Here is a 14,854-nt window from a genome sequence, read left to right on the forward strand (position 1 = left end):
AAGGCTACTGGGTCTTTAACAGCTGTTGTAGCTGATGCAAAACACAAAACATCAACTTGTTACTAGGGACAGTAACCCCCAAGCTGGATGCATGGCTCCAGTTTAAGAATGGTTTATGGTGTATTCTTCCCAGCATAAATGTGTATGTTTGTATAAACAGGAACATGTAGGGCAGCCTGTTGACTGGTTTATTTTATTGCACTGAACCAACGTGTCTCTTGAAATACAGGAATATTTAAAAGAAAACAAATAATGCACAAACAATCCCAAGAACTGTTTCAACAAATAGCGATTTTAGGTTTTTCTTGTATTTTCCTGTTAATATTCTTAATTATTCTAATGAAATAAACAATGTCTCCCTCATGGGCTGATCAGGAATATAATTAGTATATGTATAATCTTATTGCTTTCTGCTTTTGAAACTTGTCAGTATTACTATCTTACACAGCTTCAACAATTCAAGAGGAAAGGAACCTTAACATTGTTTGTGACAGTCAAAGGTTGTTAAATGCAAACGTGTGCATTCAGCAGCCTGGAGATGAATCAAAAACATGCGAGGAGACTATGACACATAAAAGTACGTCCATGTAAATATGGTGAGAATAATTACTTAACCGGTGCTGGAAGCAAAACAGCACATCGTGGCGTTTGTTTTGAATTGCAAGAAGTAGACATGGATGGTTAAATCAAACTGAAAATGATCGTTTGTGCATCCATTTGATGTAGCACTGTACGCCAGGAAAGAAGAGCTATGAACAGTGTGTAATCCTGTTAAACCTGTTAAAAATAATCCCACCCACTAACCAGGCTTTAGGTGGGTTTGTGGATCTGAAATATTTTTGGACAAATTGCTTGCCATGTTGTAATAGTTCACACACGACAAGCCAGAACAGTGGTTTGATGTATTTCCTCTCCATCATTCTGACGTGAATTAAGGCAGAGTGACCATTATTAAATGTCTTTATTTTGCAGTAATCACAATTCAATTCTTACATCGGTCCATGAATGAGAAAGATATATGATTTGGATAAATGTTTCAAATATTTCTGTACATAAAAAAAAGAAAAAAAACATTCCTCTGTTCCTGCTGAGAATTATGAGTCACAATCTGCGACCAGGGCGGCTCGGTGGCGCAGTGGTAAGCACCGTTGCCTCACAGCGAGATGGTCGCAGGTTCGTCTCCGGCTTGTGGCCATTCTGTGAGGAGTTTGCATGTTCTCCCCGTGTCTGCGTGGGTTCTCCCCGGGTTCTCCGGCTTCCTCCCACCTCCAAAGACATGCAGCCTAGGCTGATTGGTGACGCTAAATTGTCCGTAGGTGTGAGTGTGCGTGTGTGGCTGGTTGTCTGTCTCTGTGTTGCCCTGCGATGAACTGGCGGCTTGTCCAGGGTGTCCCCTGCCTCTCGCCCATTGACTGCTGGGATTGGCTCCAGCTTGGCCCACGACCCGATAACGGAATAAGTGGTTAGAAAAAAATGAATCTGCGACCATGATGATGCAAGCACACACACACGCACACGGCATCATTACATCACATTTACACGTATATACATACACCACCATGCTGAACCAAGCTATGTTAATTATTCCTAATAGTCTGATTTTACAGGCGTGTTGGACGTCTCTCTCTCTGTGGTGTCTCTGTGGCTGAAAGTCATCCCGCTCTTGCAATTCCAGCAGAGACATCTAGTCATCACTTTGCCCAGCGACTTCCTGAACTTCTCTCCTACGAACGCATAGATGACTGGATTTACACAGCAGTGAGACAGGGCTATGATCTCTGCAAAGCTCACGGCAGAGTTGATGTTGTTTGAAGCTTTGCAGGAGTTCAGGATCCCAAACAGCTGCAATGTCTGAAGGAAAACTGTGACATTGTACGGAACCCAGCACACCAAGAATACACACACTATGCTGAATATCAGCTTTACAGCTCTGTCCTTTTTGGAGTTCCTCATCTTGGACAGCACAATGAGGATTTTCACATAGCAGAAAATCACAATAGGGAGGCACACAAAAAGTCCCACTGTGTTCTCGCTGAAGTTTCGCAGCATCTTCCAAATGTGCTGCGTCTCCTCTGGATACAGTGGCTGGCACTGGGAGCTGTTATCATCCGGATCAATTTCCAAGGCAGCAAACATTACCTGGGGGATTGCCACAATGACAGATATAATCCAGATAGTGATGCTGGCTGTAATTCCATAGCGAAGCGTCCGGGCTTGTATGGCCGCAACAGCGTGGACAATGGCCAGGTATCGGTCCACACTCATTAAGGTGACGAACAGAGTCCCACTGTAGAAAGCCATCTATTCAGAGAAGCAGAGGAGGAAGCAAGTCACAGCCGGATGTCACAAGGTGACATTTGTCGGGTCCCACAGCTCTCTGGGACGTTTGACACAGTAGCTGCTTCACAGCATCAAAACATCTGCAAGCCATCAGGAATTATTCTTTCTAAACAATACATACAAATACATTTTGAGTTTTGAATATCATAATATTTGTAACTTCTTATTGCTTGCACTAATAGTGATAATAGTCTCACCTGATAGACTCCTGTTATCAGTTTACATAAGGCCAGGTTCTGGGAATTGTAGGCCCAGAAAGGCAGTGACAAAGCCAGCATCAGGTCAGACAGGGCCAGGTTGAGGAGGCATGCATCTGTCATAGACTTCAGCTTTATGTACCGGAGTAGAACCCAAAGAACAGCGGCGTTTCCTGTCAAATCAATGCTTAATTGTTATTTTAGGTTTCTTATTATATCCAGTAATGCTGCATATCTAACCTTTGCATATATAATTACTTTTACTCAGAATGCGACCTTATTGAACTTACCTATCAGGCCGAAAGAAAACAGCATGAAGCAAAGCACAGGCAGCACCATGGGTCTGTAAGACATCACCGTGAGACTGGATTCCTCATCACAGGTGGAATTATAATCGTACTCATACATGTCCATGAAAGGCTCTGTCTCGGATCCGTTCATGCTGCTGTGAGGAAAAGGAAGAGAACATGCAGGGATCACTTTGGGTAAACGGTTTATTTCGGTCGACGTCATTATGATTGAGATGTTAACGAACATGCTTTATCATACATTCAATAAAGCATTTCAATCATTGCCAGAACCATTGACAACAAATCCCTCTAAAAACCAAACAAATGTAATAAAAGATAATTACTTACATGTTTAAATAAAGGTGATAGTCAAATTTAGGTGCAACCATTATTTATTTCGTTTTTATTATTTTGTGGGAGTGGGGTGGGAAGTAGAATAGATAAGGGCGTCTGTGTGTGTAAATGTTATCACTATTACAAGTACACAATTAACATTAGCTTTAGTCCATGATTATTTAAGATGAGCAGGTTTTATGAATTTTGTTACATAATTATTTAACTTTAGCTGCGTTCCTGTCACCGTCATAAGTTACCGTCCGAGCTGTTGGACTTCTCAAAACACACCATTTGTGTTTAACACCTTTAAATGTTGAGCTTTTAACACCAAATATTTTTTTTTTATCAGTATAGAGAAATTGTCCCAGACTCAGTTCATTGATGTCTCTTCTCACTCTAATGTGTAGCTAAATCAATACAATAAAAAAGACAAGTGTCACTTACTTTATCCACACCAAGATCTCTGCCTCAACCAACAGATCTATAAGATGCTATTCCACATTTATAAAACTAAATATATTAGTATAGGCCCAATAGTTCACAGCAACATGATGGGGAATTCCATATGTTCCACACTGGGCACTTCAAATAGATAATTTAAATAGTGTTCATATGTGTGGGGGAGCATCAGATGGACTTTCCTGCCCTTCATGCTGAATTTTCCCATTGTGTTGACACGTTAATGAGTCACATCTGAAAGCAGCCCATAACAAACTGCTGCATTTTGAAGCCTAAAGAATGTACCGGTAGTCCAATGTGACAGAAATCCATGATATAATGCTCAGTAGATTCTCTGTGGCTGATAACGTCTGCCTTTCATCCCCTGGATGTTTGAGGTATATGCACATCACAAGCTTTCACTTCTTCAGCCCATAAACAAACTCATATTGGTTCTTTAAACCACATCTTGAAATCTCACTATGAGCGTCGCCCTCCTTTGACACCCGTGCCGACCCTAACTTCCTGTGGCTGTCATTGATGAAGCCGATTCAGCCAATAGCGCATAAACGTTTTCGAACTGAAATATCGATGTGCTTACCACATTGTACGCCAAAATCCCTGCTTCTGAAAGTGTGTGTTCTTGCGTAGCACATCAGGTTAGTGTGTCATCCTGTCACCCTGCCTAGCTCACTTTTTGTGTGAAATCCTCCTGTGGAGTTCATTTCTGGTAAGGTGAACACCGGGGTTTTGTTGTTTCCTCTGCATTCTGCTGAACCTGCACAGACGTGCGGTTTTCTGAGAAATGTTCCCTTTTGTGTTGACATTTGTGGGGGATGTGACAAGGAAGGCGTCACTCTTGCTTTAGTCTTTCTCATTTTCTTCTTGTGGAAGATGACAGCTCATCACGATTTATACTTTTTTTTCAATGTTAATTCTACAGATTGATATTTGAATTAGTACTTGAAATTGAACCAACCCAACTTTGTTTTTCAGCATCCTTTTAGTTACTTATATCTATAATGTAGTTTCGCCTAAACCACTGCACACTGCACAGAGCAAGCTGTCTTTGACTATCCATAAACAAAGGATTCAGGTATAGATTAAAATCTAGATATTCCGTCACAGCACAAATAAATAATTGCCTTTATTATTCTTTTTTTATTTGAGTAATGTAATGGCAAAGGAGGGTTTGGGTCTGAATCCAGACCTGAGGCATGAGACGTGAATATATGACACGATGTCCTAAAACACTACGATATATAATTATGACTGGACCTTATGGATCGGGGTGTAATGTAAAGCTGCTGTGATTTCTACTGGCAACCAAACCACAACAAAATCCAATTACATCTGCATAAGAGGATTTATTCAGCATGAAAACTTTACAAAGGTACACATATATGTAGGCTCAAGCAGAAAAGTTGAGGTATAAAACAACACTGAGAAAACATATGCTGAGGGTAAAAATTGTTTCCAATAAAATATCAAAACATAAATTAAAATGTGTATTTTAAGGAAAATATCTTTGAAGAACAGTAGTTTGTTCCAGACTTGCAGGCTCATTAAACAATGTGTCAGAAAAAAGAAAAAAAAGTCAATGTATCAAACGTATCAGCACAAACATGCAGACGTTGTGGTTACGTTCTGCAAAACACAAAGAAATTCACAGTTTTAGTCTTGAAATGAATGTGAAACTTCTTTCAATGTCAGCAGGAAAAAGTGACGTACAGAACAATTTAAACTAAATACCTGACAACATATGCTGAGACGATGTTGATCAGATTTCCTCTTATGATGAAAACAAGTTGTTCCAGTGCATATTCAAACTGAAAATTAAATCAACCGTCTCCAAATACAATAAATACAAGTCCATTGCTATAGCGTTTAAAGGTTATCCATGCACACAATAAGGCATACATTTTCTGTGCATGTTTGTGTTACTTCATTTATGACTGTGTTCTTCACACCACTAAGCATTCGTACCCTTAGATTCCTGCAATCACAGTCTGGGACGACGATCGACTACAGTCATTTCTGACTGTCGGGGATTTTTCGAACAGACTTTGCGGATGAACAACACTCAGCTGGAAGCTAGCAGTGGTAAAACAAAACTTATTTTTTTTAATGATAAAATGACCAGCAGCAGCTACAAATCTACCCAGATTAAAAAAAAAAAAAAACATGTCAAGGAGTGGGTGAGTTCTTCTACTGATGAAAATTGAAGTGACATCAGAAGATCTAGATATAAACCAAGCTTTTCCTGTAACATCTATCAGATACATTTGTTGTGGAGGGACACCAAAACCCAGGGCCCAGTTTCACTACAACAAAACGCTTCCACTACAGTAGTTTGTGAAAATAATGTTATTTTTTAGCATAATTTGCTTCGGCAAATGCAGCATACACAACCTTTATTTACCTTGCAATGTAAATACTTTGAGCTGTAGAGAAAATGTCTTAAATTCATAAAACATGTTGTGGCTCAGACACTGCATTATGTTAAAAAATATCTGTACAGTGAAGTGTAAAATGTTATAACTTCTGAAATTCAATCATATGTTTTGCACCCGAACAATAGTCATTACATACATTTCCACCTAATGTTTAATAGCACTGTGTAATACTATGACCTTTATTATAATAGCATAATAAGGCTAAACCCATCTCTCCTGGTTGTATAAAACGTGACATCAGCACACAGCCTTGGTTGTCTGTGGGTGACCTCTTGTGGTGGATATTCATATCCTGGGAGGGATCCTACCCTGAAGAATCGCCTATGCATGGTGGGAGAAAATATTTTAATTTGGGACTTTAAAACCTCTCCTTTATTATTCATTATTGTTCATTAATTGTTGATGTTATTTCCCAGCATCTTGTACTTTACGAGGAAGTTAAACCAGTCAAATTTCTTGTTATTTCGCACGAACTTATCAATAAAGATACGATTTTTATTTTATTTTATTTTCTTCTGCGTTTGTTGCGCCCGTGCTTTATTCGCAGCGTCGCTCTCCGGCTGGCGCTCAATGAAGCTGATGAAGGCGGGCGCAACAGAGTCGCGTCCAGTTCGACGGGCGCAGGTGCAAAAGACCGGAAACTGTGTGAGTCACTTCAAAATAAAATAGAATTTATCTAGAGACTTTTATGGCACAACGGCGTAACACCTGCACAAATGACAGAAAAGTGGCTGCAATTTGTGTCTCACTCTGTTGTAATGACTTTTTAAAGTGATTATTTAATACATTCTCTACACTGTTCAGCGCAGCAGTTCTTATTTTATTTTATTTTTTTATCTATGTTTCTTGCATGGCCCTGCTGGTGACTTGTCCGGGGTGTACCACGCTTCTCGCCGGTAGACTGCTGGAATATGCTCCAGTAGATCCCGAGACCAGGATTCACGTTACTTTCAAATGACGGAGATAAAAACGTGAGTAAGGACTGATCAATAATCTGTGAACTATTGTTTTGAAACGCAGCACCGGATGTTTACTTTTTCTTTAATCCGGTTACCTTTACACGGTTCGAGCGAAAATCAACCTGAGGGTTCCAGAGATTCTAACAAGTGGATTTAACAAGTAACTCAGTCCACGAGCTCCACGAAGTCCGGTTTGACTGAAGTAAGCCGGATCGAACATCTGTGGATTTTGTTATCGCAGCTTTCACATTCTTTCTGCTTTAACCTCACTTACAGATTTTAACCTCCGCGCAATGATGGACCTGTGATGGAAAACACAACGCTGTTCTGTTCGTTGCTGTTGTTGTTGTTACCTAATATCTAATCGATATTTGATGCGCTGACTCGTAGGTGATTCCATGATGGATTCCATCCGCGTGTAGGAGCAGCGGCGGCTCCGCAGAACGGAATTGCTGCGATGACGGACGCTTCCAAGCCGCCGTCAGGGTAAGAGTTCAGGGCGGCGCTCCCGGACTTCAGACCTTTATGTTCTTTATCTGGACGTTTGAAAAACTTCACATTAAAACTTTGTTCCTAGTTTGTCGAAATTCTAGTTTGTAGATTCAGCGGATGTGACGCGGTCGGACCGGATGTGATCGCGCGAGACCTCCCGTGTGATTTTTGGATGAGATATATGACGGCTTTTTGCTACTAATATAATATTAGATATCACCATCGCATAATTCGCCCCTTTCGATTACTCTCATTAATCGACGGATTGGATTATCGCTCAGCGTGGAGGACCTCGAGGTATTTATCGACGAGTATTATTCCAGCTGCTGCGTCATGGAGGAATCCGCGTCGGGCGATAATCCCTCCAAGAAAAGAAAGGCCGACTCGGCTACTGATACGGAAGATCTCGGCAACGAAGATGCTCCGACTAGCGTACTGGACTCCATTAATAAAAAACTGGACGTCCTCGGCGTGCTTCACGCCGACGTTAAAGACCTGAAGGCTAGCTTGGAGCTCGCGTATGGTATGATGGCTGAGCTTCAGCGCGAGAACATCGAGCTACGCTCCTCCGTTGCGACTGTGTCAGTCGAAATGGAGAAGATTAAAACAGAAAATAAGACGCTCAAAGAGACAGTCCTGGACATTCAGTCGCGCAGTATGCAAGACAATTTAATATTCTCAGGCATCTCAGAGAGCGCCGCGGACAACCCAGAGTCCTTAATTAAAAACTTTATGACGACGTCACTGAAAATTCCCCCGGAGACGGTAAGTACAATCTCCTTTCACCGCGTCCACCGCCTCGGAGCCCGTAGAGGCGATAGGCCCCGTCCTATTATCGCCAAATTTGAACACTTTAAACATAAAGTGCTGCTAAAGAGCAAAGGACGGGAGCTTAAAGGAACCTCTTTCGGGATGAATGACCAGTTCCCGAGAGAGATCAACGAGCGGCGAAAGGTACTGTATCCGATCATGAAGCAGAATAGGCAGAAGGGCAAACGAGCTACGCTGGTTGTGGATAAACTATATATCGACAACCAGCTGTACCGAGACCCTGCCACCACCCCCTGGCTATTCTGAGTCAGAAACACCTGTAATTATTCCATTCAGCTAAGAATTAGAGGCATTTTCATGTGGATGAGGATTATGCTTTAACATAATGCTCGTCAATATGTGTAGGTGTAGTTATGTTTTGGTGTATATGTAGATGGTTATGTATGTATGTGTATGTATTTATATATGTGTATGTCCGTATATATATATATATATATATATATATGTGAAATAGAGAAACAAATGATCCAAAACTCACTGGGCTATTAGGAATTAATGTATTCCTCTTGTCCCAACTCTCCCCTCAGACCCACTCCCCCCCCTCACTGCTCCCCCTCCCTTTCACTCACCCCTCCCCTCTTCCCACACACACACCCTCTATGTCTATCACTTGTTTGTTATACTTGTTTATGTATCAGTGTTCTTGATTCTACTGTGCACGCATTTAAGACTCTTTATATCCCTCTCAGCTATCCAACCATCCAACACCTTGGCTTTAACTTATCACATGCAGAGAATAGTAAGCAGCTTACAGAGATACACACATTTAGACCTGACTGCTCACCATCGGTATGTCTAAGTTAATTTTGGTATCTTGGAATGTGTGTGGCGCTCGCTCTCAGGCAAAAAGAATCAACATCTTAGACCATCTCTCAAAATTAAAAGCAGACATTTGTCTCCTACAAGAAACCCATTTACAAAAGTCAGAAGAGAAATTACTCACAGACACAAATTTCAGTCAAGTTTTTTCTGCCTGCTATAACAGCAGACAAAGAGGAGTCTCTGTATTAATACACAAGAGACTACTCTTCACGTTAAACAACACTGTAACGGATCCAGAGGGCCGATACATTATTATTCAGGCAACCGTATTCAATAAATTATACACAATTGTGAATCTGTACGCTCCTAATAGTGATGATTCGGCCTTCTACCACACATTGTTCTCCCAGCTACTTGAGCTAACAGCAGAATCAACTATCATCATCGGCGGAGACTTCAACACGGTTCTAAATCCATCAGTAGATCGCTCCAGTACTACAGTACACACGAGGCGTTCACAATCAGCCAAAGTACTACTGGAATATATGGATGATTTTGGCCTTGGCGACGGCTGGAGATTAAAAAATCCAACGAAGAGGGAATACACGTTCTTTTCTTCTGTGCACCGTTCGTTTTCAAGAATTGATTATTTTCTCACAAATAATTCTGTGATTGAGAATATTTCTACTAAAATTAATCCAATAATTATCAGCGATCATGCTCCGGTCACGCTTACCTTACAAATCGCAGCGACCTTTAAACCCCCGTCGACGTGGCGCTTTAACACCTCTTTGCTTAAAGATGCAGAATTTGATAGGGTCATAAGAAGAGAGTGGGCAGACTATCTGGAAACAAATGACTCTCCAAACTCATCTCCGTCTTTACTCTGGGAAGCAGGGAAAGCTGTAATCAGAGGTAAAATTATATCATATGCCTCTTACAAAAAAAAACAGGAACAGAAAATGGAAAAGGAATTAGAGGAGAAAATTAAACTATTAACCGATGCTTACGCAGCGAACTCAAGCAATCAAATGTGGACTGAACTACAAAACATAAAACTAAAACTAGATGATATATTATCAAAGAAAACAGAGTTCATATTACAACAATTGAGATACAACGACTTTGAATATAATAACAAATCAGGCAAGTTTCTGGCGAATCAACTCCAACGTAACAGAGAAAGATCTCTCATAACAGCAATTAAAGGGTTAAATGGTGAGTGCACGCAATCACCAGAAGAAATCAATCAGATATTTTACACGTTTTACCACAACTTGTATTCAGCAGCTAATAAACCCAACCCGGAGGATATTGAGGCATTTCTCAGTAATCTGAATATGCCTCAACTATCAACAGAGTATAAGAACATTCTGGAAGCTCCGCTGTCTATAAATGAACTCCACAGCGCCCTAGATAGTATGCCTAACGGCAAAGCACCAGGCCCGGACGGCTTCCCGGCTGAATTTATGAAGCATTTCTGGACTATGTTAGCGCCGTTATTCTTCAGATCAGTGACAGAAATGAAAAACAATGGTCATATACGACCCTACATGAATACAGCAGCAATTAAACTTCTACTGAAGCCGGACAAAGACCCCACCCTCCCTTCAAGCTACCGACCTCTATCATTAATCAACGCCGACATCAAAATTATAGCAAAGGCACTCGCATCCAGGCTGGAGACAGTGATCCCGACTGTAATTCACAGCGACCAAACAGGATTCATTAAAGGTAGACATTCCACCAACAATATTAGAAGACTGCTAAATCTGATCAGTATGTCGCAGCGACTTGGAAAAAAGGCAGTGGTTGTATCGCTGGACGCAGAAAAAGCCTTTGATAAAGTTAGCTGGTCCTTCCTCTTTGCCGTCCTACACAAGCTTGGGTTTGGAGAGTCATTTATTCACTGGGTGTCAGTATTATATAACTCTCCCAAAGCGACCGTAACCACCAACGGGATTACCTCACAGAGCTTCACCTTGCAGAGAGGTACCAGGCAGGGCTGCCCACTCTCTCCTTTATTATTTGCAATATTTATTGAACCCCTAGCAGCAGCAGTGCGGCAAAATACCAGGATTAAGGGAATCAACACTGCGGTGTCAGAACACAAAATCAATTTATATGCTGATGACATCTTGCTTTATTTACAAGAACCCTCGGATTCGCTGCAGGAAGTATTCAAGTTGATAGCTAAATTTTCACAACTTTCAGACTATTCCATCAATTGGACAAAATCAACATTACTTCCCATTACAGAAAAGTCATGGAACCCTGCAGACCAGGACCCAAACTACTCCTTTCCTACGGGCAATTTAAAGTACTTGGGCATTAATATTTCACCTAAACTGTCTGAGTTAACCCGATTAAACTTCACCCCACTTCTGGATAAAATCAGCAGTGATCTGAAGCGTTGGAATAACCTCCCGATATCCCTTTTGGGAAGAATAGCCACCATCAAAATGAAAATTTTACCACAAATAAATTATTTATTTTCAATGATTCCGTTTAAACCAACTTCCAACTGCTTCCAGTCGTTGGATTCAGCCATCACCAAATTCTACTGGAAAAATAAAAAAGCAAGAATTAGTCTATCTACCCTTCAGAGGAGTAAATCTAAAGGAGGCCTGGAAGCCCCAAATTTTATGAATTATTACTTGGCTAACCAGCTACAATATCTTGTACTATGGATGCACCCGAATAGAGACTCTAATTACTGGTTAGAATTGGAACAGAAGGACTGCAAGGATATTAGACTCGCAGATCTCCCCTTCATTACAACAACCATTAAACGGCATAACTGTTTTAAAAACCCGATGATTTCTTCCACCTTGTCCGCCTGGTGGAAAGCGTTAGAAGTTACAAATTCTAAACTGGAACCCTGCATGTTCTCTCCAATCTGGAATAACCCTGACTTTCAGGCTAGCAATCAACCTTTCCATGTAGGTATGTGGGAACAGAAGGGAATCTCTCAACTCCATCATCTCTTTCATGACAATACGTTTATGTCATCTACAAAATTGTTCCAAAAATATGAACTCGGAAGCGGAAATTTCCTTTACTATCTTCAGGTAATGAATACAATTAAGAAAAGAATTCCAACGCTCCGGGGCCCGCCTCAGCCACCTGTATTTGTTATGGAAGTCACAAAGATTTCCCCGACAGTTAAAAAGACCCTTTCTAAGATTTATAAACTCCTCTCAAGCACAGATACGTTACTTCTTCACATCTCAAAATGGGAGACGGATCTGTCACTAACCCTAGATCATGACTTTTGGACACAAATCTGTGAAAATGTATTTAAAATGACAAAACACAGAAATCTTCAACTCATCCAGTATAAGATCCTTCATAGAACACACATTACTCAATATATGATGAAGAAAATGGGCTTCTCTGAATCTGACATCTGTTCTCAATGCTCCCAAAATACTGCTGACACTTATTTCCATGCCCTATGGTTGTGCTCACCCGTCCAGGATTTCTGGGTCGCAGTATCACATAGACTGTCGTCCATCTTAGATTGTACGTTCCCTTTATCTCCGATCTCTTGTCTACTCGGTGACTTGGCAGAAATCGTTATTTCTAAGAAATATACGCACCCCACACTCGCAGCCCTCGCCATCGCCAAGAAAACAATCCTCGTTAACTGGAAAAATAAACAGTCTTTAAACATCAATCATTGGTTGAATCTCCTCATAGAACACATATCAATGGAGAAAATCTCTGCTTCTAAAAAGATAAATAAAAAACATTTTAAATATTTTACAGAAAGCTGGTCTCCTTTTATTAAATCATTAAATATAAATATTACAACCTGATTCTGCCTGCTAGCGAAAGCCACCACAACGATGTAAATGGTAATGCTGCTTGTTTCTGTTTTCTGTATCCAGGACCGAGTGGGCCTCAGAAATACATCGTCGCCCAGCCATTCTAACTTTCTATGTTTCAGCTCCAGTCTCCAGCTCAATGTTCTTCACACAAGGATGGTTGATCTCCGGGACTGTTGGCATGCTGGGCTAACTCTTCAGGGGCTGTCCCCGTGGCTTGATATGTGCAACCCGGCCCCTCGGGTCTCTGCTGGGTGGCGCATGCGTCTCGGGCGGCCGCCGGTGTTCCGCTAGGCTGCCATGCGGGGGTGCTGGCCTATGCGTTCGGGATGGCACTGAGCTGGCGCAGTCTGTCACTCCTCTGCTGGTAGTAGCGGCCGGGGTCCGGCTGGTGACCTGGCGTGGCCATGGCCCCCTCACCTCCCCTCCCTCCTCCCTGACCTCTCTCCTCCACCCTCCCCGTCCCCTGCTCGCCCTCTTCTCCTTGGTCTCGTCTCCTGTCCTGCCTCCCCCTCGCCCCTCTCCCCTCTCCTTCGCCTCCCTTCCTCTCCCCTCGTGGTCTCCCCCTTCCCCTCTCTCCCCGCATCTCCTCTTCCGGCATCCTGCTTCCCGCCGGGGCCTCGCGGCTCCCTCCTTCCTGGGGGCTTGATTATGGGGGATGGGTGGGATGCGTCGGGGGCGGCGCTCGATCCAGGCCCTGTGCATGGTTGGGCCCTCTGACACATGTGGGTGGGATGGGTGAGGCTGGGGACTATGGTCGGGCTCCCTCCTCCCCCCGCCTGGTTGGCTGGGGCCTCATGTGCTGCGCCTCTTAACTCACCACCTTAGCACAACACATTTGTAAATATACACATAGGGACATGCACCTGGGGGGCCTGGTGCTGGGGGGCGTTCACCGAGCGTCCCTCTGCAATCCCCCCCCCCCCATTTTAATGCACCACATGGGGTTACGTGGGTGCTAGGCGGGGAGATAAGGGGGAGGGCGCAGGGCAGGAGTGCGCCGTTGCCCTCCTCCGCATCCCCCGTCTGGCCCCTCCTGCCCCAAATTTTAACGCACTACATACATGTGTATATAGCACCTGGGTGTCCACACATTCACGGTGTTGGGAGGGTTCCCCAGTCTGGGATCTGGGGAGCCATATAGACAGGGTATGGGGGGGGGTTCACAATCAATTTATTTATCTTTGGCCTTGGCGCGGCATGTGGGGCCTTAGCGGGCTGGGCTTGGGGTGGGACGGTGGTCCGGCCTCCTGCTCCCTACTCTCCATCCCAGGGAATAATACTCTCCTCCCAAATGGCTGTATAGGGTCGGATAGGGCTGAAGCCCCTGCACTGTCTACTCCCGTTCCCCAGACGCTGGTTCGCTGGGTTGGGGGGTTGCCCGAGCTCGGCGGTGGGTTGGGTGGTGGGGGGGGGGGTGCGGTGGGGGGGAGGGGGCGGGGGGGGCGCGGGGGGCGGGGGCGGGGGGCGGTGGTGGGGGGTGGGGGGTGGGGGGGGCTGGACTGTGGAGGGGGCTGGGGGACTGTGGGGGGTGTGTGGGATGGGTGGAGGGTGCTGGGAGGGGGGCGGGTGGTTGGGGGGGGCGTGGTGTTGGGTGCTGGTGGGGCGCCAGACCGGCCCGCTGTGCCCCGTGCCGCTGCGCTGGCCTAGGTTTCGTCGGCTGTATCGGTGTAAGTCGCCCCCTGGGCCCTGGACTGGTTCTTCTGCGTGTGGTTCTGGTGGGGCCATGGTGGTCGTTCTTGGGTTGCTGTAGCTGCTTGGGGTGATCTGGGGGCTTATGTTGCCATTGTTGGGTCCGGGATGGCTGCCCCGTTCTTAGGTGGAGGTTTCACGCATGCCAGATCCACCACTCCAGCACCTATTAAAACTCGTTTAGAGAGTCAACCCCGCACACAGATCTCTGAGTTAGTGGAGGTTGCTGGG

At 43.8% G+C, this 14,854-nt stretch overlaps 1 protein-coding gene and 1 long non-coding RNA gene across 2 annotated transcripts in view; one reads left to right on the plus strand and one right to left on the minus strand.

Moving 5' to 3' along the window:
• Positions 1–1,587: 1,587 nt before the first annotated feature.
• On the minus strand, positions 1,588–2,978 carry LOC137917724 (C-C chemokine receptor type 4-like). Its single transcript, XM_068760447.1, has 3 exons — positions 2,828–2,978; positions 2,538–2,710; positions 1,588–2,301 (listed from the first exon to the last, which is right to left on the minus strand). The coding sequence occupies exons 1-3, from the start codon at positions 2,976–2,978 to the stop codon at positions 1,588–1,590; spliced, it is 1,038 nt and encodes a 345-aa protein (XP_068616548.1).
• A 4,131-nt stretch (positions 2,979–7,109) lies between these two features.
• Positions 7,110–14,854, plus strand: part of LOC137917608 (uncharacterized) — a 9,490-nt gene continuing 1,745 nt past the window's right edge. Inside the window, exons 1-2 of the long non-coding RNA XR_011106666.1 lie at positions 7,110–7,218; positions 7,407–7,502. This is a non-coding gene — a long non-coding RNA (uncharacterized lncRNA). The remainder of the gene's footprint in view (positions 7,219–7,406; positions 7,503–14,854) is intronic.

The sequence above is a fragment of the Brachionichthys hirsutus genome, chromosome 3 (assembly GCF_040956055.1).
Source record: "Brachionichthys hirsutus isolate HB-005 chromosome 3, CSIRO-AGI_Bhir_v1, whole genome shotgun sequence".
NCBI lineage: Eukaryota > Metazoa > Chordata > Actinopteri > Lophiiformes > Brachionichthyidae > Brachionichthys > Brachionichthys hirsutus.

Bases quoted from the DNA above. Each gene is read 5' to 3' on its own strand.
- LOC137917724 (XM_068760447.1), bottom strand. From the start codon at position 2,978: ATGAACGGATCCGAGACAGAGCCTTTCATGGACATGTATGAGTACGAT. The intron at 2,711-2,827 runs GTAAGTTCAATA...TTGATTTGACAG, and splicing joins GTTTTCTTTCGGCCTGATAG to GAAACGCCGCTGTTCTTTGG. The intron at 2,302-2,537 runs GTGAGACTATTA...TTCTCTGAATAG, and splicing joins TGATAACAGGAGTCTATCAG to ATGGCTTTCTACAGTGGGAC.